The sequence below is a fragment of the Cryptotermes secundus genome, unplaced genomic scaffold (genome assembly GCF_002891405.2).
Source record: "Cryptotermes secundus unplaced genomic scaffold, Csec_1.0 scaffold116, whole genome shotgun sequence".
Taxonomy (NCBI): Eukaryota; Metazoa; Arthropoda; class Insecta; order Blattodea; family Kalotermitidae; genus Cryptotermes; species Cryptotermes secundus.
This window is the reverse complement of record NW_019732857.1, coordinates 1457351-1484294: the sequence shown is the minus strand read 5'-3', so window position 1 is coordinate 1484294 and position 26944 is coordinate 1457351. Positions and strand designations below refer to the sequence as shown.

At 38.3% G+C, this 26944-nt stretch overlaps 2 protein-coding genes across 3 annotated transcripts in view; one reads left to right on the top strand and one right to left on the bottom strand.

Moving 5' to 3' along the window:
- Positions 1-26944, bottom strand: part of LOC111867749 — a 143507-nt gene that overhangs the window by 55493 nt on the left and 61070 nt on the right. The window lies entirely within an intron of this gene.
- On the top strand, positions 20661-26026 carry LOC111867774 (prostatic spermine-binding protein-like). Its single transcript, XM_023857922.1, has 3 exons — positions 20661-20666; positions 25093-25459; positions 25851-26026. Exons 1-3 carry the CDS (start codon positions 20661-20663, stop codon positions 26024-26026), a joined length of 549 nt encoding a protein of 182 aa, XP_023713690.1.

Genomic DNA, 26944 nt, shown 5'->3' with positions numbered 1-26944 from the left:
CTCCTCAGGCTTTTCAAGCAAGAACCGAGATAACTATCTCTACGGAGAAGATTTTATCTCGGGAAGTTAATATCACTTCAACTAATCACGAATTCTCTCTTACTTATGGAAACCGAAAGTTAATTACCATGTCCATCGCAGTTCTCCAATGGAACCTATCCCGATCAAGATGAATGTAAGATTTGAGGTTTCCACGGCGGTGACTATGAAGAAAGTAGTCCACATCCCCATATGCTGTTTCCTTAATATCAATTTTAATGTTATTTTAACACCTATATCCAGGTTTCTTAAATGTATTGTTTCTATTAACAGGTTTTCCAACTTAAGTACTATAGACATAAGTAATTCTCACCTCACCTCACCTCTCACCTCTCCGATTATTCTATATTTCTTGATTTTATCGCCCTAAGAATATCTGGTAAAGAATATAATTATGAAACTATTAAAACGGACGTGGTAACGGAAAACTTCTTAAAAAAATTCTAACATTTATCCCACCACGTGGATACCTACTCGTAACACAAAAACGTCGCCCTTTGCTATTCAAGGCTACATAATCTCTATTATTAAGAAAATGTCGTTAAGCAACCTGAGAAATATGACACTTTGCACAGAAGACGGCAAGTACACTACTGAGCAAGGGATTATCCTGTGTTGAGATTGGAGGTTCTAGCAGAGGTCCTAGATGTGACACTTTGTAGTCTGGTAGATTGATACTAGGTATCAAAGGAATGTATTTCTACCTTGAAAACAGAGGCAATTGAATGAACTGGTGTTCTGGAACATATCTACGAAACGTTGGAACATATCTACCAAACTACACACAGTCATATCCCAGAAGACCGTTTTCTGAATCATCCTGTGTTCTGAGTCCTTATCTGGACTGACAACCATTCACAGCGAATTCCCGCCTTAAATCCTACATGTGCATTAGGCATGCTGAACAGAAACACCGCTTCGTCATTCATTTGTTTCACCTTTACATATTTGATCTCAGGTCAGAGTCCTTGTTGACGTTCTCATTATATAGGATACTTTGTTACAACCGGTTGGCATCTGCATGTACATTTTGAATGCAAATTAGATGTGGCTCATGTAGGGACGTTGAAACATCTAGGGCTCGAACTTGAAATATAGAAAGATGAAATAATGTGCTTAATTCATCCAGTAGCTGCAACAGTAGAAGACCCGATGATGTAGAACTTATGTTATTCAAGAAATTATCTATTTCATGTCACCTGAAATTGTATCTCCTTAACATGAACCTGTCCTGAACCTATTACAAACTTACGTTCTATTTCTTGAGCTAAGTCGTAATGATGGTTTCTTTTAAATTCTTTCGTCTAATTAGTAACGCAAGCAGTCTCCTCTTTATGTTTGCACACTCAGTAAACATTGGCACGATTTCTTTCTAATATTTTAAGAAAGAAAACTTACAAATCAACTTAGCCATATCTCTGTGGCCGCCTGTCTGTCTCTGTGTCTATCTGTCTATCCACTTGTAACAAATCAAGAATGGCAGATTTGATTTTCATAAAATTTATTTTTGTGGAGCGTTACTAATATTTGTCGATATATTCCAGTTTTCGTAACAAAAGAACAGAGTTAGAGGGCAGTTTACACTTAATGTCTATGTGCATTTCTTCGCTCACGTCAAGAGTTATTCGTAACTCATTAAATATTTGTCACAAGGAAGGATATTTCGAACAAGCATTGTAGAGCATAATAATATATATGTAGACTTTCTCTGTTAAGACTTAGCAATTTCGAAATAACTAAACATAAATGAGCGAATTGTAAGGCTATGCATATGTTTTCTAACAAAGTGTTATATCCCAGAAGACTTCATAACCACCGCTGTGAGAACCTAAATTTCTGAAACAGGTAAATTTGTCCCTGTACTTAACTAATTATGCACTACGCCATGAAGACGTATGGGGGAGTGGATGTATAGATCCACATTTTCTTGACCTCGACACTAGTTGGAGGTGAGTGGTCAGCTTCACCCGCAGATTTACCCCCAGGCAGAGCCATGGGTACCCACTGGATAGGACGGGGGTTCACCCAAGAGCCGGTCTAGATACTGTGAAGAAGAGAAAATTCTTACCCCTACCGAGACTCGAATTCCGATCCCTCCGTCCTCCAGCCCGTAGCCAGTTACTGTACTGACTGCGATTTTCCGCTTCATTTTATATTTTCTAATTTCGTTTTCTTCATTTCCACCCCATTTCAACTTTCTTAATTTACTCGCCGTAGTAATATTAAATAAGCAAATAGATAAAATTGTCCCCATGTTTAATTAAGCAATAAGCCGAATAGAACTACTGTAAGTGGGTTATAGTCTGTCTGCACTTAGATCTGCTTATAACCTGAGACCGGATAAAAGTGACTTTAAGTTGGCACTCCGAAACCTTCACTTTCGGTATAATTTTCAAGAGAGTTTGAGCGGTAACCTGGGACGATCTTCTAATCAGTCTTTCAATCTGTAGCTTGGCACTGTGCTGACTGAGCTATCCCGGTTCGCCACAGTACTGATATAAACACTGCACTTCCTCATTACATAATTTCGTGTATCTCGTTACTGACATGTATTTCATCTGACTTGGAGGGACACATCATGCACAGAGAGAAATGTACAAATGTATGTTTTCTTCATGTTACTCAATTTTATCGACACAAAACTGTGGACTTCGTACAGATTAATATGTCGCTTTGTACAATCTGTTCAACATGTAGCACCTGCCAATTTATTTGCACATCGCGTTCAAATCTTACCGCTTGTGTCAAGCAGTGAACATTAGTTCTCCCTAGTTCTTTTTCTATCTGCACAATGAAATCACAATACAAAGTGGCAGAAACAAAATCTTGACATGCTAATGTTGGGCTACTCTTTCGGTCACTTATGTGCCATATAAATACAGGACAATGAAAATAACTGCGCGAACTTAAGAAGCGTCGATGTACCTCATCTAGTTAAATGTGATAAAATGATAAAAGGGTCGCATATTCACCTGAATCTAACCTAGATGTCAAATTACCATAACTATTTCCCCTGTTTTCTCTGCTCTTACTCTAGACAGGTTTCACACCAAACCTTCTCAATTAATTGCGCCTAGTCCTTAATTATAATCATGAATCATTCCCTAGAGTGAAATTAAGCGTACAATAATGACTAACTAAATAATATTAATGATATTTCTTATTTTATGTCTTAAATTAATTCAATAAAAGTAAAAAATATTAAAGTAAAGCTATCCCTGTACCAGACCATGAAGGCCCATAAGGTTCTGAGACGTTGAGGGACCCACACTATCTAGACAATCGGCTCAAAGATGGCGATAAGGTTGTCAGCCTTACGCGCCGGCCGCGCTTTACTCCCCAGAAAAAATTATTTAAATAATTCCTGGTATTCATTTCTGTTAGAGGCTGAGTAAACACCAGGGCCTAGTGCGGCTGGAAGGATTATCAAAGATATATCCTCATACTTTGTGAAGAGGTTCATAATTTATGCGGTGTAGTGAATAAAATTGATAGCTTTATCTGTGTATTTCTCCCGTATTCCTAGTTCTTTAAGTACTGACAATTGCTTCCTACTACTCTTAAGTCCTTAATACGTTTTCTCTCATAAACGAACAGACCACGGACGCGCAATAACTCCTACTTTGGGTCCTGATCTGTCTGGTAGTGGCTGAGAGGCAAGCGACAAGCAAGGAGCGTTCCACACTTCAGAACTTGTTACGTACCTAAAAATTATTGGCATTGATTGAACACGCTTTACACATTTAGAAAAATATATAATTGCATTATTAATGAATAATTCATTCGGGCGAGATATTCTGACTGGCGTTCTCGATAAATTAGGGCACGCATTACATCGACTTCGGGTTGGGCCGTATCAAACTTATTCATACCCACCTTCAAGAATACTAACTAACCGTAGCAGCTCACTTTACTCAGTGAAGTGTCACAAATTCTTAAATAACACTTGCCCTACGAGCCGGTTCTAGACTTGGCCTTCTGTGTAGTGAGTATCAGAGGACCTTTGTCAGGGATTAAAGGAATCACAGTGTGAAGTTGAACTTTGACTTCCATCCTTACTTGGTTACTCATGGAACTGAGCCCTTCTTGAGGAACCGCCAATTCTGCAGCTACTCAAGAGATTCCTAGCATTTTATGGAACCCGAAAGTTTATTACCGTGTTCACAAGAGCCCTCCACTTGTCCCTATCCTGAACCAGATCAATCCAATCCATACCATCCCATCCTATCTCTCTAAGATCCATTTTAATATTGTCCACCTTCATACGCCTTGGTCTTTCCAGTGGTCTCTTTCCTTCTGGATTTTCCACCAATTTCTTTTAAATTCGCTTAGTGGGGGATGAAGTCCAACTGGGCCATTCGGCACGGAGGCCACTGATTGGTCTATTGTAGCCTGCCCCGGGTAATTATGATGATGGAGAATTTGGTGGAATGAATATTGGCAGGGGAACCGAAGTACTCGGAGAAAACCCGCCCCAGCGCCACTTTGTCCACCATAAATCCCACTTGACCAGACCCGAGGTCGAACCGGGGCAGTCGCGGTGAGAAGCCAGCGACTAACCGCTTGAGCTATGGCGCAGCCTTTCCCACCAATATCCTATATATATATTCCTCGTCTCCCCATTCGTGCTACATGCCCTGACCACCTCATCCTCCTTGACTTGATCATTCTAATTATACTTGGAGACGAGTACAAGTTTTGAAGCTCCTCATTATGCAGTTTTCTCCAACCTCCTGTCACTTCATCTCTCTTCGGTCCAAATATTCCCCTAAACGCCCTGTTCTCGAACACCCTCAGTTTGACTTCCATGCAGTCTTGATATTAATCCTGTGAAACATAGTGGTGATTATATATAGCGTATACTTTATTACTGAGAAAATTTCATTTTGCCAAACACGATGTGTTTGTTTCGTATGATTCTCAGAATAACCTGCGATTATTTCCTTAAACAGCATTAACTGACTGGTCTTTCAATAGGTCTACTTTTTGCAACTGACAGGCAAACTAACTGATCAGATACTGGTAATAACAAACTTCTTATAAAGCTAATTGTTGCTCAGCCAGTCAGGAAGTTCTCGTCTCTTATGGAATCCGACATTTCATTACCTGTTCACAAGATTCCTGCACTGGGCCCCAAATGAATCCAGTCCACACAATTCGATCCTATTTCTTTACGATTCAGTTTGCTACTATAATGAAACCTAAGCGTAGTTCTTCCAAGTCGTTTCTTTGCTTTAGATTTTCCGAACAAAGTGCAGTACTTCTCCTTAAATATAAAAGTTCACCTAAGTCAAACACTAATAGTGTCACAAGAGAGTTCTTTCCGTAGATCGACATGACATGGACACTTGTGTCTATCTCTGACATTTCTCGATCTAAGTGTCTGATGACATAAAAATTTCCAAAAATGATATATCAACAATGGCTTCTCAGAGCTGTAAATTTGGTTTCCTAGACGTAGAGACGGATGAAACATATCAGATACACACAAGGTGCTTCATAATAAGTTTCATAGTTGAAAAAAAAGTGGCACAAACTAAGAAGGATATTATTTCTATGTATTACTGAAACTTAAAACACAGATAACATTTCTTATTCTCATAAAATTAATCCAAATATTTGTTCTACGTACACACTATAATTTCGTTGCTTCAGAAAGACCACGGAAGTAGAGTTCATTCATTTCTTGAAAGTAAGTACATACCACAGATTATAGTCTTATGTACAGCATATTAGAAGCTGAAATTACGTATTTATGATCGTTATAAATTTGATTAGGAAGTAATATAACCTATTGTAGTTAACTCCCAAGTAACCAATTTACTTCGTGAATCAGAGTCCTTCCAAAAAGACTGATCGTCATGTAATTAGTAAAGAAATTATCCATCAGTAATCGCACTGAAATTCGTTGTCGTGTTCGTAAGTGTCTATCACCGATCCCTTTCTCGGTCAGTTTTCACCCTCAAGTACCATTTCTTCAAGATCCATTTTTATAATATTCTTCGGTATATGCCATGTATTCAAAATATTCTCTTCCATGGACATTCTCCCATTCTCTGGTTATCTCATCGCCCTCTGTTTAAGCACCATAATAAAATTTCGTAAATAGGACAAATTACGAAGTTCCACATTATGTGAATTTCTCCAAACTCCTCTTACTTCCTTTCTTTGTCTCAAATATTCCTCTCTGCGTTATATTTTTAAAATTAATTACATAATTATAAATATAAGTATATATATAAATTATATACTCGTAGATGTAGATATTCTCCTAATATAAGAGAACAAGTTTCATAAACTTGCAAAACAACAAACCTAATATTACAAAGCGCCTGTCCGCATACAGAAGCTAATGGAAGCTTATAAAGAATATAATAATATATAAACAATAATGCTGATTACCGTTATGTACTATGATCTTAAAATGTTGACACATTTATAAGGAGAGATAGGGAGATAATTTATGTTCCTATTTATGCAACTGCTGCTTCATAGAGCCTCTGCTGTGACAGTTTTATGTACCACTCTCCAGGTTGTAACCTTCCTCTTTCCCTTCAGACTCGACTTTCAAGTTCTTATTCAGAAACTCCTATAACAGAATACGTCATGTAATTATTAACACATTTTTTAATCACCCATCATCATGCTGAACCACTACTACAGTCTGTGTGTTGCACGCACTAAGTTCGGTCATTGTAAAATGCGTCATGTGATGTAATTCACACTTGTACACACCTTGCCTTCTTCCCATTGCGTTGCAGTATCCGTTACTTACCATTACTTATCCCAGTGACATGGATACCATGGCGTCACGTGACATGTCCATGCCAGATAATTACCTTGCATGCTTGCCACCGTTCACCTCTCTCGTCCCTCGCTTATGGTTACTGTTATGATAAGAGCCGTGTATGAGAACACCTGGATTCTGCGGAGTTCACACATAACAAGAGGAACCATGTGGAACAAGTATTGCAAACATTCGCCGTAGGCACGAGCCATTTTGCGGTTCCGAGAATGGATTATGTTACCAGATGAATACATCCAAACTAGGTCCATTTGTTTATTTCATTCATTCAGCTGAAAAGGGTTATATTGTTGGAAGGCAAATATAAATTGTAGTAAAGGTGAGGCTTTTTTTAATTTATACAGAATTTGAGGATCTCACAACAGTAGTTATGAAGAGTTTTGTCTTCTGGGGTGTAATGCTTTACAGTGAACACAGTGCCTTGTGGTATAACTGTGCCACCCTGTTCCCAGGGGATATAAATACGAAGACCTGGTCCTCCAGGTTGGGAAAATCTCGAATATGAGACAGTAAAATTTGGTCATAAGTCCCGCGGGACTCCGGCCTGAGAATGACTGCGCTGGCGAGGCCCAGCAGCTATTTTAAATGACAGAGAGAATGTTACATAAGGACTCTAACCGCAAGTGTTCAGTTGTAAAATAAAATTACTGGTCGTGAGTCTCAAGTGGCTTGTCGCCAAGAAGAAACTCTTTGGCAGTAAACCGCCAGTCGATAAGTAACTCTGACTTTGACTCCGACGTAGGTAGTAAGAATGAAATATAGTACCTACACACTGTGTATGAAATACTGTCTTTGCAAGCTCACAGTTACAGACGTGGTGACGGCGCCAAACTTTGACGTCACATGCAACAAATTCAAAACGGAGATATATCCTTAAATGAAATCTTCGCAGAAATATAACAGTAATAGAGCTGTGGGACTAGAAATGTATTAAATGGGAAGAAGGCGGGCTTTATGAGTTCTACTCTGACTTTAATATTTATCAGACAAAGATGGCCTAATCAAAACATTAGACTTCTCAATGGCACAATTGTAAAAGTGACGTAACAGATCATTGTGCCTTGAATGAGGAACGAATATGATCTAGAAAACAAAATAATATGACGTCACACCTTAACTAAAAAATGTAGCACTTTACCAAAATTCCTTCTGTATTCTACAAGGGAGCTGCTTATGTCATTAAATCTATCCTCTTTGTGATTCAATTACAAACAACAATGCAATAAATAATAATTTATTTTAATTAAATTAAATTTATTGATCTCAAACTTTGTATTGTGTTAATTATAAAGTACCGCAATTTTATTAAGGACTGATAATTCAAGTCCTTCTAGTGACATCAAAATGGTGGAGCTATATTTCAACTCCTCCATACGTCTTCATGGCACAGTGCTTAATTAATTAAGCACAGGGACAACTTTGCTTTTTACCTTAGAGAGCAAAGTCCTTCTTGAAAAGTCAACAGTCGTTCAGCTTCTCAAGAATATCACAAAAAATTTATGGAGCCTGAAAGTTCATTATTGTGTTAAAAAGAACCCCCGTCAATATTTTCCATTCTGTGCAGATGAATTCAGCCCATATTACCCCGTCCATTTTCTAGAACATACATCTTCATTTTACCCTCCTACCTAGGCCTAGTTCTTCTTAGTTGCCTCTCTTTCGTTCTGTTTTTCCCATCAAAAACCTGTATGCACTCCCATTCACTCTTACTTTGTTTCGTGCTCCAGCCATTGTATCATCTTTGACTTGACCATTCTAATTATATTTGATGAGAAGGGGTAGTTATGAAGCTCATTATGCAATTTTCTGCAACCTCCTATGATTTCAGTCCTCTTGGGTCAAAATATTCTCATCGGCATCCTGTTCTTAAACCCCATCAGTCTGTGTCCACCACTTAATTTTTTCGTTTATAAACGACAAACGACAAGTTAAAGACGAGTAAGCGAGCTCCATTGTAACCGGGGCATTGCGGATGGTGGAGATGGTCTCCAGGCTTGGAGGGTAGCTGAAAATGTATTCATTAAGGACTCTTACAGCAAGATGAAAGTAAGAGCAGGACAATAGCGCGATCTGTTTCCTGTGATATGAAATGAGGCCTGTCATTGAAGGTGAATTATGAAATTAATATAAATGCCAGTTGTAACAGCTCTAAACTTCACAGTAGTTCGAACTAGATTAAAATTTACAAGGTCCAAGTAATTATTCTGAGCATTTAAATTGTGCCACCCCCTAATATCGTATGTTTTTATTTCGATATAATTTTATGCAATGAACAATATAGGAACCCAAGGAAAAATATTTCATAAAAGAACTTAACGTCTGTGAATGATGTTACAAAAAATTATGTATAAATCAAATATAAAAATTGTCACGTATTCGGGGTTTGCGTGACTAATAATAATTCAATTCAATTTTTTATTATTTATGTGCCCAGTCAACAGCCGCAAGGCCAATTACAGACAGAGCACAGTGTAGATAAAAGTAATTACATTATAGAGAAACACATTATAAAGTCAAACACAAATTACAGGCAAACACTGGGGAAAACACAATAATGTAGAAAAGTAAACAAACAAAAAAATAATAATAATAATACTAATAATAATAATGGGTTCTGGGTTTGATGATTGGATTTATTGGCACTTCTTTACTATTACTCTAATTATGATAGCTCACAATCAATGGCTGCCTAAGACTCGCTCCATTCCTTACTGGACCACGAGTGTCTTCTCTTCTTACTGTGACGAATGACGAACGAAGAACCTCTATTCATTCTCTCGACTCTCTCTCTCTCTCTCTGCTGAGCGTTCTCACGTATATTCCCTTTCATAATTTCGGGAGAACCGAATACAGACAACCACCTCGTACATTTAGTTGCCATTCTCTCTATTGTCACGGGAACATTCTTACCGAACCGTTGTCTAGCAAATTCACTCGTTCGCTGCTATTCGTTGCAGCGGGAACGTAAATACCGAACCGTTGCTCTGCAATAGACGTCCGTTCTCTATCCACTATTCCTGCTTTTAGGCGGTGATTACTGAACCGTTGCCTAGCAATGGTCACACTCGTCACAATATGAAATATTTATCTATCAAATTGCGCAATAAAAGTGAGCCTTACATAAGACTACGAAAGGAAATAAGAATCATTTTGCGACGTAAATTTAAAACATTCAATGGGGCCACAAGCACAGGACTTGCGAAGGACAAAAATAGAATTTAACGCAAGGGGTGAGCAATTATTTTGGTTGGTAGACCATAAACTTTATGGGTCACACATCTTTAGCGATGTAAATTTTAAATGTTTGATTAATGTCTGAAATTTGTACTTAGAGGAATTTACTTATAAGGCATAATTCATATAAGTTAGAAAATGCTTAAACTCAACAGAAGAAGTAAACTCCGAAAACTATTTCGACTCTCCCACGTACAAAATTCTGCGCATCATTTGAAAGCGCAGGATTGCTGATGGGATAATCAAAAAGGGGAAGCACAATAGATCACTGTAGGTCGCGGTGCAAGGGCCGAGGAAGCCCACATTCATTTAATTGCAATAATGTACATAAAGAATAATCTGGTATATAAAGGTACAAAGCACAGATTTCGAAATACGAGTAACATTTTTTTCAATACCTCGGCTCTGGCCTAACACATAGCACTCACCCCGCTGTCGCCGCATACCAAACCCACACGATTTCAGACCGCGGTGTTTGGGCGCGGCTCGGCTCGGCTCGGCTCGGTTCATGAAGAATCTTCTCAATAAAAACAAATTTGCAATAAATCTACAGCCTGCTAATCAGGTCATTGCTATTTCTGCCGCTGGAAAATGCCATTACATTTAGGTCTAATTATACCAAAAAAATAAATCTGTCTGAAAGCTCACTGCTCACTTGGGACAAAGAGGGACATGTTTCAACAAAAGCGACCACTGTAAGTTCCTGAGAAAAAAAACACTTAGGATATCCAGTATAAATTTTTAATATTTATTTTATTTGGAAATAACGCTGACTTATTGAAGGAAAGATAGAGGGGCGGATAGAAGTGACCAGAAGACGCGGAAGAAGACGTAAGAAGATGCTGGATGACCTTGGGGACAGAAGATGATATTTTCATTTGAAGGAGAAAGCTCTAGATGGCATCAAGTGGAGGAACTGTTTTGGAAGAGACTGTGGAGCTGTCGTCTTGACAGATTACACATGAATGAATGAACGCTGACTATGACGTTAATGGAACATTTCTTTCAATGATAAAAAAAATATCCATACCGAAAACAGATGTATATTATTTTCTGGTTTTGCTTCATTTATCCGAAAAATTTAAGTTCCATTGACGAATCGAAATTCGATCTGTGGTCTTTTCGTTGGTGATGATATTCGTTTTATGTACATAGGCTTATCTGTTATTTGGGAAAAGATAAAAATGCAGAATGTAGAGTCCGTATCAGTCCACCCATTTAACTCGGACATTATTCAACTGATTTTGATAAAATTGTTGTAGATGTTATCAACGACAAGTTTTCCTCATATCTACATTCTGATCCTTAGCTACCGGTCAACTGTAACACCTGCTTCCTCTCACCGACTCTATTAAATCTAAAAATATCTTTAATAACTATGTAAGAGTTGAGGTTTTCACGGTGATTACTATGAAAAATACCGTTTTCTGGGATGTGGCGCAGTGTAGATCTTGTGTGAACCGACGTTTCGGATGAACGTATCGACTCCATCTTCAGGGTAGAAAAATCTGCGAGCCAANAAAAAAACGCGTATTTCTTGAATCTCTTCAGCGTGCACGTATAAATTGTCCACAGCCACCTGATCACACTGATTCCTCGCTCACAGATTTTTCTACCTTGAAGATGAAGGAGATATGTTCATCCGAAACGTCGGTTCACACAAGATCTACACCGCACCACATCCCAGAAGACGGCATTCTTCATCCTTAACATCTTATCACCGTACATGTCACTGATGAGTAATACAAAATACAGGCCTCAAGCGAACTGACATTTGTTTGAGTCTTTCTTCGAAATTATTTCGGCCTACAAAATGGGGAAAAGACAGGTCTTCAAACAATAAGGCCTTTATTGCTCAATGACAGCAGAAGCCTATTTATAGACCCGATCCTGGTCCTGCTGAAGTGGTGTAGATTGAAATCCTACACTTCTCTAATATGGAGACCAGTAAAGGAATTTAATGTTCTTGTTATTTCCTAGTTCAAAAGTATGACGTTTTACATCGCGGCTCTGATGGTACCCCCCCCCCCCCTCCAATAAAATTATATGTTTTATATCGCTAAAACTTTGCGTGAAATAGTTTAATTGCAGTATAAAATTTTATCGATGAACATCCCTTGCTACAGTACGTAGGTACAAGTATGTATTGTAGCCACTGCAGGGACTCGAAAATGAAATAAATATCAATTTCACTCCTAAGCCGCTTTATGTCGAGGCGTTTCTATATACCTTCTTCTTAGTTAACTTTGTTAGTAACAGACATCTTCGTCACTCTAAGTTAGCAATATATAACGGCTTTTCAGTTAAACCCTTAAAATCACATTTGGTAATATATCATCTTCTTTAAGATTAAAATCTGCAATCTGTAGGCGAAATATTTGCATCGGCTAACATCGTTTTAAAAATAAATAGCGAACATATATATTCATTTTATATATATAAAGTATTGATTGGTCTTTATAGTGCATAGGCAATGTGGTCCCTGAGATAGGAACAGTAATTGTAAATACTGTTTAGATGAACATTTTATTTCAAATGATTAAGAAACTACCATAAGATGAAGAACACAAAAGAAACGAAAAAATCAACCTAAATGTTTATGTCCGCAAGCGAACTATACCGACAGAGCGACCGCCGCTTGTCGGCGAAGTTAATACCAACTTTTGCGGATAAAGGGTGTCACGTGGTCAGCGTAACGGATCCCCACGGGGGTTAATCTCGGTTTTCTAGACCGAAGCGGCTATTTCCTTGAAATAGCTCCTCAATTATCTTTACGAGGCTGAGACGACCCCGCTCTAGACCCACTACTTCTCAGAAAATATGGTAGGGTCGGAAATCGAACCAGGACCTCTGGATCTGTAGCCAGGAACTCTGACCACTAAACCACAGAGGCGGTCTCTTACAAAACCATGAATTAAAAAAATAAACTCTGAAACACATGAAGATAATTAAAGCCTGTAAATCTCCCTTGCGGTTTAAATGACAGTTTTATACGTGCAATAAATTACCAACAACATAATATGTACAGAGACGTACACAGCAAAGAACTAATTTAGAAATCCCAAAGTATCCACTGTTATTTTCGGTGACCTTGGTTGTCATCCATATATCTTTGGTTTTCCTACTCGCTCCACGGAAATGCGGGGATCGAAGCTTAAATTTGGCCGTAAAATCCTTCTTTTATATATCCTTTCTAATTTGCAGTTCACAAATCATTCTACATTCCACCTTAGAAAATAATAAATAATAAATGCAAATAAAAGTATACTCAATCACACCACGTCGGGTTTCAGTGTTGCAACAAATTTTATTATAAGGACAAATGTTCTATCAATTTAATCTGAGACATAACCTGCTGCGTGAATACAATGAAAAGATTTTAAATAAAGACAAACTCTCTCTGATTCTGTTATAGGATAATGAAGCTGATTTATGCACAATAGGAATAAGGACGTGCTAAATCTGCTGTCATGTAGAGCGTGAGACAGGAAAACTACATCTCAGAAATAGGGCTATATTAGAACAGTGTAGATACAGAATAACGCCCTAATAAGCATTTCTAAAAAATAAACAGATTTGGATTAAACTGGTCATACAATTGTTCCTTTGTGCGACAGGAATGGCAGAGAGCTACAACATTAATATTTCATGTGAAATTCCGTAATAATGTGTTTGTATTGACTTTTAATTAATATAACCACACAATTAGCAATTCTATCCAGCCACCGACTTAAGTGTTCGTTTCTTTCTGTCCGTCCCAAAGTTCCGTCGCTCAGTCACGTCTTGATGAGACACATACAGACAGAAACACTTTTTGAACTCTATCAAATCCCTGTGCATTTTGTATATTTTAAATCAGGGGTGAACATTCATTTTTATCGCCAAGTTTTTCCACCAACTCATATAGGCTCTGAGGGTCATATATTTTTATCGTCGTAAAACTGCGAGTTTATGTCTGCGATAAAATATACGTAATCTAAAGACAATTAAGAAAATGCGATTAATATGAGTTTAAACCCATAAAGAAAAAAGAGTATTCAAAAGTTTATTTTAATCTCACGATAATTAAATATTTATAACGCAAGTATAAAGAGAAATCAAGAAAAATTAAGGACCGGATAAGGCCGGAAAGTCTTCTATTACTTACCCCTCCCCTAAATGGCCAAGTCATAGGAAGAACGGAAGCTAAATGAGAGAACTGTTCATTTTTACCAAAGACTTCCACGAGAGTTACTGATTATTACTATATAATGAGTAATTAGCAAATTTGTTACATGAAAATAACTGACTGCTAAATTTCCCATACTAGACACTGGGTAATCGGTAAATTTGTTACAGTTCAAAAATGTTTAATTTTCAGTTTTTTCCTTTTGGCGCTACAGCCCAAATTTGGGTCTTGGCTTACCTCCATAAAACTCTCCGTTTCACTTCGGTTTACAATATCTTAGACATTCGGTAGGACTTCTTGGGCTAGTGATCACCTCGTCGCAAGGCCTCTACCTGTACACAAACACAGAAAAACGTGCGCGCATGCACACACACACACACACAAACACTAAACATCCGTGCTCTGAGAGGGATTCAAACACATGATCTCGGCTTGAGAGCGAGCGAAGACAGTGCATGCCTTAGACCGCTCGGCTACCGTGACCTAGTCTAATATCAATGACAAGTATGCGGCATATTTAAACCGTTGTGTAACCCTAATTGACCAATATGTCTAATAATATACTGAGATTTGCATCTCAATCAATGTGATTCAGAACGTTCTGACCATGTACATGCAGCAGAATTAAAAAGATCATCTGGAAGACAAACAGAGAGACAAGAATCGACTGTTATTCGCAGGCTTTGACTCCAGGTATCAATGGTGTCATGAAACATATCTCTTAATAATAAGGATGTCAAGAAATTTTAAATAATAATAATAATAATATTTTCTGACGCTTTTTAGCTTCCGTTTTACAGTTTCTTAATCATATACACAGTCGGTAGGACTCCTTGGGTGAGGGATTAGCCTGCACCAAGTTCAATACCTACACAAGACAAGACCAACACAGAATAAACAGAGACAAATATCCATGCCTCGAATGGGTTTCGAACTCACGACCCCAGTGTCTGAGCGGGCGGAGACAGTTCATGCCTTAGACAAAGCGGCCACTGTGATCGGAAATTTTAAATAATGCTCGTATGGTCCCTAATTTTAAATAAGAATTATATGTTTCGGCGTTGTGTTTGAAGAACTCCATGTTTCGAAACTCTAAGCCTGAAATGTTGCTACAGGGACCTTATTCTGTGTCGTAGCATTTCACATCCAAACGCAATATGTCTTTTCCCACTTCATGTCTTCTACCTTAGAATGTGTATGATTATTTGTTGTCTGTGCTTTCGAGTAAATAGATTTTCATCTCGGAATATGGTCTACACCAGCTTTGTTTAATGGTAGAGTCATACTGTATATGTGTCTACAGGAAGATATTAAAAAAAACATGCGAACAAAGAAGTTGCGGAATTATTAACCATGGGTAGAAAATTAATAACAAAGCTAAGAAAACGCTGGAAAGATAATTTCGACAAGAGTACAAGCATTCAGTCTCCTAAGCCCTGAGGACAAGAAGAACAGTAGTACAATAAGATGCAGAAGTCCCCTTACTTTCAGTGCCTACCTCACTATTGGATACACCTCTGGTGGAATAATAGCATCTCTCACTCTAGCGCCTTCAAATGGAGTCGTTCAAAGTGAGAAAGCATTTAAACCCGAAGAGTATCAAGCATTTGTGAACTTTATTCACTCCTTAACTTATAGCTAACGCTGTGGAAGGATCGTCTTAAAATTACAAGAAGATTATAGATTATTAAGAAATTGAAAATTCAATACGGTTTATAATACAGTCAACCCTTCCCCAGGCCGGTCACGGCAGCCGAGCGGTCTAAGGCATGTACTGTCTTCGCTCGCTTGGAAACCGGGATCGTGGGTTCGAATCCCACTCAGGGCATGGATGTTTAGTTTATGTGCGTGCGTTTGAGACGAGATGAGCACCCGCCCAAGGAGTCCTACCGAATGTGTAAGATCTAGAAAAACCGAAGTGAACGGAGAAGTTCATGGAGGTAGGCCTAGGCCCAATGGGGCTGTAGTGCCAAGGGAAAAAAAAAACCCTTCCTCATGGTCCGCTGGTGGGATTCTGTCCAAGGAGAAATTCAGTCCCATCCACAACATTGTTTCAGTAATTATGGCACAAACTTTCTATTTTATTTGTAATATAATAAATATAGAATATACCATAATCGAAAAAGCGAAACTTTTCACTGAAAAATACTTTTACTGTTACTTGTACATATTTAAGTAGGTGTATTTACTGCTTTAGTACGCTGCACACAGACCTTGGTACCAGGAAGTCGGCTGGGGCTCACTCTGCATTACGTTCAGTTTATAACATTACCAATCATACCAAATTTCAAGATATCGAGTAAAGATAAATTACAATTAGTGTTAATACTTCTACATTTATTTTAGAAGTGGAATGAGGCTTGAGTCTCTTGGTACTGCGGTCTCAAATGGGCCTCTTCTTCCAGCCTCAGGTGACAGATACGCGTGGAAAACTAGCCGAATGATAATTAGCAAGGAAAACGAAAAAAAACTATTAGAAAAAATGTCTGATATAAATTTCATGTGAAGTATTCTGGAACTGAGCTGGGGCCTCAAAGATGAGGCGCAGTCGACTACCTGCAGATGCATAATATGGCCTGACATTAAACTATATGTGATTTCTTGCTGTGGATCTACCTACGTAGTGTGTGTTCAAAAACACGAATACCTGGTGTATTTAACCGATTTGAAGTACTCATCCTAAGGGCCTCTGCCAGGGTCACTCCGAAAGAATTCCATTCGATTTCGTAGCATATACAATTGCTCACACCTCACCTAGACAGAGTTGGATGCTCCAGAGGACGAATTAACAAGAAGTACTTAGCCGTCCATATGTAATTTTATTTGAAGAGCTGTCATGTCTAAGGTTCGTGGCCACAGGAACAGAAATGATGAAACTCTAGTCTTTCTGACAAATATAATTAGTAAAGGAAGTCTTCAAGAAAGGTGTCGACCACCTCACATCTGAAAGTTACTGTAACACAGCGGTAGCAGGAGAACTGTAGTAATCATGTAGTTACCATATTTATGCAGTCTTTTGAAATTCGGAATATTTGTTTCAGAATTTTGATTTCAATTGTTAGAAATTATTTGTAATACCTTAAAATTATAGCTTGCAATGTATTATTTCAGTTACCCATAAAATTTAATGTACGGTATTTAGGATTTGAGGATCTCACAACCGTAGCTTGTGGGATATAAGGCCGTTAGTCCGTTAAAAATCAATCTTTGTTTCGGACGAATATATACTTCAATCTTAAGGTTCGAAGAACTGGCCAAACAAAAATCCACGAAGAAATAAGCTTGCTTCCTGCTTCTTGCTCGTTTCTTGCTTGCTTCATTTTCGACCCTGAAAAGGAAGCAGCATATTGCCTTGAAATGTCGGTTAATTTTCAATGGACTATATGGCTTTATATCTTATAACACAGAACTCTCGTGAATGTGTTCATCTTCAGCTGGACCCACTACTCATATTTTCAAGATTAACTGAACACATAATTGTACATGGAACACACACGGATGAGGGCTGTAGAATTGTTGCTATCGACTCATCATGTTATACAAGTTGCGTCAATGAATCGGGCGATTTTAAGAATTTTATGAACATTAAACTGTTTCATTTACTTCGTTCTAACATATATGAATACAGTGTAAACATAAAAGAATTTGGTTTTCTCAATTAACTCACTGAAAACGGAAGTATCTTTCCCAAAAATAACATCCGACAAATGAACACCATTCCGCTGTAGGCACTCGCTAAGTCTCTTCCTAAAGTCGCTCATTACTCTTTGCAGCATCTCTACCGGAATTTGTTAAAATTCTTCCCGAATTTGATATTTCAACTCCTGAACTGTGTGGGGTGCTGGAGCTTTGAAAACTTGGGATTTTAGATACCTTCAGAGAAAAAATCACATGTGGAAAAATCAGGTGACCTGGTTGACCATAAGATGTCCGCATATCTGGAGATAACATGGTTAGGAAACAAGTTATTCACAGCTGCCATGGAAACTCGTGCGGTTGTGGCACGAGTTCTTGCTGGAAAAAGTTTCTTCCTTGACTAGAAGTCGAGCAAGTGTATAACATGATATTTGATAATCTGAGGGAAGAATCGCCCCTGTAAATGGTTTCTGGTTGAAATGAAAAAATTACACAAAGAGAAGGTTGATAATTTATAATTTTCAACAAAAGTGGAGCAAGTTCAGGACCATGAGGTGAGTGAGACATGTACTAAGCTGGTAGAAAATGATAAATACAATATTTTGCTGGATGGTACAGATTACCTGAGAAGAAATGTTGAAATTTATTTAAAATACGTATAATGTGAAGTTGAAGACTCAGAATAAGACAAAGTGGCTGGTTCGTGTGAACACGTAATGAGCACCTACGTTCCGCAACATGTGGGGCATTTGGGGGGGGGGGCTAGCTGAGGACTTGTGGCTTCTCAGGAAGGAACCGGCTTCATGGTGTTAGGTGTTCATTGGTGTGGAAAGTGTTTTGCTATTTTATCAAAGGTAGCCCATAAATATATGGAATTATATTTTAATCTCTTTGTTGTAACGTGTTTGTCTTTTAATAGGCCATATAATGTGAGACACAGAACCCTTCTACATATGCATCGTTATCATAACAAATTCTGTCATAAAATATTTATGGTAAATATATGTAGTTCACAGATAGGTATTAGTCAGCGTAAGCTATGATATATCAATAGTAATTCGATAGGCCCACAGTACTTATTAAATAATACCTCATAAAATCGTGTAATATATTTCTTATATTTCTGTATTCCGAGGGAAGGGAAGGCAACTATTTCCGCATTCTTAAGCTTATTTACTGAATTAATTTTATAATCTTCAGTTAGGAGGTGCATATCAATTTTTTAAAATAATTCCCTGGTGTGCCCAAGAGAAGAAATCACATTTATAACTATCAGTGGACCACGATGGCCTATCTGAAATTACGCCGATTCTGTTAAACTTGAAGCAATAGTACATAACAAAAACAATATACTTGCATTTTATTTTAAAGTGTGTATGTGTGAAGTAAAAATTTTGGAACTTCATATATTTTCTTCAGTTAAATGGGTGTACCACGAGGTACAAACACAGGTTCTATTGCACGACTTTCTTGAACTAATGGGCTTATAGTTAAATAGATTATCTATTAGACATATTCGAATGCCACACATTTTGAATCACAGGAACATAATTCTGTCGCCAGGAAGCACAGTTCTGCTTGTGAAGCCGATAACCCCTCAGCAGACCAATAAATTACCTGCTTTTTTAGCCCTGAAGATGTATATCCACGTTCAAAAATTCAACCTCTGGACTTTATCTTGAAGAAAGTGATCAGAGACACACCTCAATTCTGTAACATCAGTCTCAGTATTATCCACCATCTACACAGAAGCTTCCAATCTAACTCTGTTCCCTTCAGATTTTCACGAAAAATTTTCATATTCATTTATAGTCCACCGCATGGGCGCTACAGGTCCTGCCCAATTTTTTCCTAATGACACTTGAAGAAAGATAGGCAGGAACACATAATTCTGTTTTAAGACCAGAATTCTGTTTCTGCTTTTACTCAAATGCTACGAACATGTATTTTTTATTATTGTATTACACTACAATATCTATATTTTTTTTTAATTCGCATAGTGGGGGGGGGTGGAGTCCAGCTTAGTCCACTCGGCAGGTCGGCCACTGATTGGTCTATTGTACCTACCTCGAGTGATTATGATGATGGAGAATTTGGTGGAAAAAAATTGGCAGGGGAAACCGAAATTCTCGGAGAAAATCTACCCCAGCTCCACTTTGTACACCACAAATCCCTCTTGACCAGACACGGGCTCAAACCCAGGCCGCCGCGGTGGGAAGCCAGCGACTAACCACTTGAGTTATGGGGCGACCTTTATCTATATTTACATTGTCAAATGTAAAAGTACATGCAGCTATTTTAGTTTGCAGATAAATTATTTTGGATTTAGATTCTTAACTGTAAACAGTACAGTCTTCTGTATTATTCATTCATCAGTAATCTGTCAAGACGAGAGGTCCACAGTCTCTTCCAAAACAATTCCTCCACTTGATGCGATGTAGAGCGTTCTCCTCCAAATGAAAATATCCTCTTCTGTCCCCAAGGTCATCCAGCATCTTCTTACGTCTTCTTCCTCGTCTTCTGGTCACTTCTATCCGCCCCTCTATCTTTCGTTCATCTGTGTTATAACGCTGTATAATTCGGGAGTTTCGGAGGACTATGTCGCCTCCATTTTCAGATTGGAATAGGAAGTCAAGCAAGAAACCAGCAGATACAAGCGACAGGTATAACTTGGAGCCATCCCACATTAATCAGGAAAATCAATATTGTATTTATATGCAGGTCGGAAACTCAAATCTCATGTATCTTAAATTTTATGTGTGAGACAATGACATCAGAATGAAGGTATGATACATAGATGTGTTCTTTCCATTGTGTGAACAGAGAAAAAGCTTCTGAAATGTACTTCGTTCAACAGCTACTGATGAGGAATGTTTCAATTAGCCATGTGAACTTTCGTTTATCCCCAAGACACTTCCTTGTTTGTAATGCAGTCATTTGTTAGAAGCATATCTGCCAGCTTTTGTAGCTTTATTCTCAAGGGAAGGAGAATATAGGCCATCAATAACAACACACCAAGAAATAAACGCACTTACGTATCTTTTCAAGACAGGTCACGAATACATTTTTTTACTAACCAGTTGATAGATAATCTATCCAAACTGCTATTGTGTTCTCATCTTTGGTGGCCAATTTCATGACTTTGAAAGCTCGCTAAGAAAATTAAAGAGTGCAGCTATTATTGCCTTACAACACTGAAACCTGCAGAAATAGCTTCAAGGCCGTTTATAATAAATGAAAAGTATATATGTTCAGTTATGTTAAGTTACGTTGCAGACAGACATTAAATTCTCGCGAGTTTATATTGGCTAGGATATTTATTAACTACTTCATTCGGGTTATATAAATTTATAATCTAGAACAATAACGGATTGATTCCGAATATTTTCCGAATTCAATTCTGCAACTAAAATCAGGAATCATGTTGTGCACAAATTAAAGAGTCTACAAAGTTTTAGGAATCATATTCGATATATAGCTAAGTTAAAATTGTTCCTATGTTTAATTAAATAAGCAATATGCCAAGAAGACTTATGGAGGAGTGGAGGCATAGCTCCATCATTGTTGATCTCTGTCATAGACGGAAGTGAACGGTCAGCTTCAAGCACTGACGGGGGAAAGAGCCCCTGGCCATCAAACCCGTACCCCGTCGTTATACTGACTGAGCTATCAATCGAAACCTGAACATTCTTTGAGATGGTACTTGAGGGCATGAGCATCCAAAAAACAAAAACAAAACAAAAATTTTCCTAATATTCCTGTCATCAGCGTCTGTGGTCAGAATTTATAAATGTAAAGTAAAACGTAAAGTAAAGCGAACCCTGTAGCAGGCCGTAGAGGCCTATAGGGTTGTGAGATATTGAGGTTCTCGCATTTTCTAGACAATCTGCTCACAGATGAGGGTAAGGTTGTCAGCCTTACACCCCGGCCGCCCTTTACCCTCAAGAATATTCCTGGTACTCACTTCTGTTAGAGGCTGGGTCGACCCCAGGCCATAGTGCGGCTGTAAGGATTCGGTAAATTGAAAAAAAAATCCACCTCATCGGGATTCGTTCCCGCGATCTCCCGGCTGGTAGCATAGTGTCTCAACAACTACGCTACTGTGTGCCCCGAATACGTGTATATACACGTACATATATTATTTTCGTTTGGGCTTATTGAGACCTGTTACAGATATTATAAAACAGGACCGTTGTATTACTTGAAAGATCTTAAATTTACTTTTCCTTCTCATAAATCTGCATTACAACGTCCTGCCTTGTTTGCTTCCATTGGCGCTATTTGTCCGTCGTGACATTGCCAAGTTCTGTTATCATTTGTTAATGAGCCAACAAAGCACCTACCATCACGGATATCGAATTAATTAGTTAATAACAAACGCTTCGACTACTGTGTAGTCTTCTCCAGGTTTTCTTCTCATGTACTTCTCCAAAGATGACTCATTTTTTTTGGAATTGTCACTTTCGATTAATAGAGATACTGCCTTGTAGTTTAAAAATAAAATTAAAATATAAGTTGTTATTGGATTTAATGGCAGGTNGATTTGATGTTCATCTCAATACTATATTTGTCATTGTAAATTGTGTAGCTTTCGTTTCAATATATGAGAGTGTGCTATGTCAGTATTCTGTCATTTTTCCGAGTTTGGGATTTTCTTTCCTATTTCCATTTGGTAGTTTGCCTCTTGTTACTGTCTGCACAGGTCTCGGATCAAAACTGAACTAAATAATTCAATGACCAGAAGTGATAATGACATTGTGATTAATAAATACTCATACGATTGAACTGAGTATCTCTTCAATATTCACGAGTTTAAACCACTTACTTTTCATTCAAGTAAATAAATCTAATCACTTAGATACAAATATCAGCCCCAAGAAAACGAAACTGCAAAATTTTATATTACGATATATTCGACTTATTTTGTTTAACACTTAATCCACTTTTTTTATAGAACTTGAAGTTTCTTGCCTTATTTAGGAATATTCGCTATTACACCAACCAATGCAAGTTGAATCCAATCTCAACATTCACATTGTTCCCACACTTATTCCCGCTTATCCCTTGTGGTCGTCCAACAGACATGCCGCACGCATTTCATTTCCTAGTACGTACTTAGGTCTACCCGTCTCATTCTCCTTTACTTAATCTCCATAACAATGTTACGAAAGAAGTGCAGATTATGGAGATCGTCATTATGTCATTTTCTCCATTCTCTGATTGCTTCTTTATGTTCAAACGTTCTCCTGAGCACTTTGTTTTATCACACTCTTAATCTATGTTCTTCTCTTAGAGTGAGAGATTAAGTGTATAAAGAGATAAGAGCAAGCCGTAAGCGTGAAAGAATCTAATGGTTAAATGTCATTAACAGTTTTTTTCTCTTTTCAAGTACGGTACTTGTTGTACTGTTATCTAATTAAGCTATTATGGGAACCCTTCCTTATTAATTGAAATAGTCTTTGATTTTCGATTACCTCTGAAACATGACCAATTCCGTGCTGAGGATGACTCTGCACATAAGAAACTACCTGAAACTGAATGACTTGCATTTACAGAAGTAACTCTGAGGAAACGCTTCATTTCGTGACATATTTTCCTCTCGATTAGCTTGTGTTCTATATATCCTATTGTATATTAGACTTTTGAAGCAAAAAGCTGTTACTTTTTTTGTCAATAAAATTTTAATACTCTAAATATTTTTCTGTAGTAAATTTTATTACAAAAAATAACAAATTAACATACATCTGGAACTGCTGCAAAATGTGCCTTAACTAAGGTATTTTGTAGCACGTTATAATAACTATGACAATGGATGTTAAGAGTGTTTTAAATGACAATCTTCTCGTTTTTATCTGAAGACACCTTTTCCACACGTAAAACATAATGAGTTTGACATTAAAGTCAGTCTCGCCAATAAAACTAAAATTAAAAACGTGTCAACTCAATTCGATTTAACCTAAAATTTTAAGACGAATTTAATACGTTTCGAAGGTATTTCACAATTAGCGCTACTGAATATTTTAGAAGTTCATAAAATCGCTGTAATTTCATTACCCGTTCCTAGAAGCTACTTTCATTTTCTTCCTCGAAAGGAATGCCAGTATCATTAAGTAGGTTTTTAAACGTCAGTTTTAATACATGTTGTTAAAACAGCTTCAAATCGTTGGCGAGTGTTCTCACAGCACAGCAATGAAACAGTTTTTTTCATTCTTATACCTGTTTATGAAGAGCACCGGGTTTAGAGCCTTTCTCCAGTTTCATGAACACAAATGGAAAGTGGAATATCATTACAATCCAAGTCAACGGATTGGATCAGAAAAATTTACATGATTCTATACAATGGTCTCCATTTTACATAAGTGTCCTCTGTGGTAAAATTTGGTCAATTGCATCTCACGGTCTAGTAGTTAGTGCTTCCATTGGCCGAGTCATAGCTCAAGCCTTTAGTAGCTCACTTTCCACCGCGGCGGCCGGGTTCGATCCCGGATCTGGTCAAGTGGGATTTGTGGTGAACAAAGTGGCGCTGGGGCAGATTTTCTCCGAGTACTTCGGTTTCCCCTGCCAATCTTCATTCCACCAACTGCTTCACAATCACCCTCACCTATCATCTGGTGCTAGTACAATAGGTCAGAATTGGCCGCAGTATAAGGGACTTAGTCCCACCCCACTAGCAATAAAAAAAATAATAGTGCTTCCATTTTGTATTCGAGAAGTCTCGAAATCGAATCTGGATCTAAAAAAAAAACAAAGTTTACCGTGGAAAATAGGGGGAAAGCTTAATAAAATGGACGACGACTGTCTTTTGTGGCTTTCATCATAGTCACGTTACCATCGAGGCCATAGCTCAACATAGGATTCCATGCAGTTGCGAAGTAACTAATAAGTACGTGTTCTTGGCATTGAAGATTAAAGACAAATCCATAATCACAATTACGGAGATGAAATTCAAAAGACAGCCATCAAAAGGTAAAGTGTATGGAGAAATAATTCAAATGGAACCGCGACATTTTGGACGAATGAACGAACGACTGCATCCAAGCCGACCAACATTCTGGAGTACAAGAATCAATTGGTTTGCTATTTGACAGAGTGCGTAGGGGCAGACTCTCCAAACTGACTGAAATACAGACGTAGGAACAGGGGGCACTGACGTTAAGCAGACTAACTTGGACCTGAGACCGGAACTGATGAACATACGACGGAATGACAGGATGATGATGGTGACGATGGAGATGACCATGGCGATGATGATAATGATGATGACGTCGATGACGACGAAGACGACGACGACGACGACGACGATGATGATGATGATGACGAAGACAACGACGACAATGATGATGATGACGATGGATATGACCATGGCGATGATTATGATGATGATGACGATGGAGATGACCATGGTGATGATGATGACGTCGATGATGACGAAGACGACGACGACGATGACGATGATGACGATGAAGATGACCACAGCGATGATGATGATAATGATGCTGATGATGACGAAGACGACGACGATGGAGATGACCATGACGATGATGATTATGATGATGATGACGATGGAGATGACCATGGCGATGATGATAATGATGATGATGGAGATGACCATGGCGATGATGATGATGATGATGATGGAGATGACCATGGCGATGATGATAATGGTGATGATGACGACGGAGATGATGATGATGATGATGATGATGACGATGGATATGACAATGATGATGATGATGATGATGACAGCGACGACAATTGAGACGGCGACGCTCAGCCTTGCTTATGTGGCCTGAATGAGGCTGAGAACACAGCATAATCGAGAAATCGGTTAACACAGGGACACCATTCCACTAACAGAAACAGCAGATAAATGAAAAGTAGGGAAAAACAGTATACCCTTTCGAGACATAATATTGGAGCTCTGTGTTTAAATGAAGGGGCCTATGTTCTCACTATGCTTATGAGTAGATTTTGGGGTTTCTGCGATATTCACTGAAACTAGAGATTGCATGTGGCGTTATTGCACTATGTACCGTGAGAGTCGTGACAGAACTGCAGTAGGCCACTTGATGCACGCCCTGAAACTGAGAGAGCTGTGGGCTGAGGGAACAAATGCTGACCGTCGCAGTACTGGCATCACTTGATTATTTGTTTCTGGAAGAAAGAATTTCATCGTACGTGTTCAATAACTGTTTCATTTTGGTCAATTTATTTGCATATGAAGAATACCATAATCTGGGATGTGGCGCTGTGTAGATCTTGTGTAAACCGACGTTTCGGAGGAATATATCGCAGACTGCAGCCACCTGCTCACACGGGTTCCTAGCTCGAGAATTCTTCTACACTGAAGATTGAGGAGTTCCTCCGAAATATCGGTTCACACAAGATTTACAAGACGCCACATCCCAGAAGACGGCATTCTTCATAGTCACCTCCGTGAAAACCTCAAATCTTACTTATTTGAACATATTTCCCGACACTGGGTAATGTCTCAGTTTGGAATAATGATCTATAAACAACAAATGCACATCTAATATTCTATAGGTAAGTGAGCCGTTAGCATAAACATAATTAGTCCAAATAATTAAATATTTCACTGAAAAAAATGAGTATTTCATTTAGTTTCCCAGAATAAACTCTAATTAGGACAATTTTGATCTACAATTACAACCAACTAATGTTAGCACTGCAGATGTATTGTATTTTGTTGGATGTAGCAGCATGCTTAAACATTTTTTTCCTTGGCACTACAGTCCCAGTGGGCCTAGGCCTACATCCATAAACTTCTCTGTTCACTTCGGTTTTTCTAGATCTTACATATTCGGTAGGACTCAATGGGCGGGTGATCAGCTCGTCGCAAGGCCTCTACCTGTACACAAACACAGAAAGACGCACACACACAAACTAAACATCCATGCCCTAAGTGGGACTCGAACCCACGAGCCCGGTTTCCAAGCTAGCGAAGACAGTACATGCCTTAGACCGCTCGGCTACCGTGACAGGCGCTGCTTAAACATCACTACCCCAAATTACGTTATACCCCATTTCAATAATTTTTAACT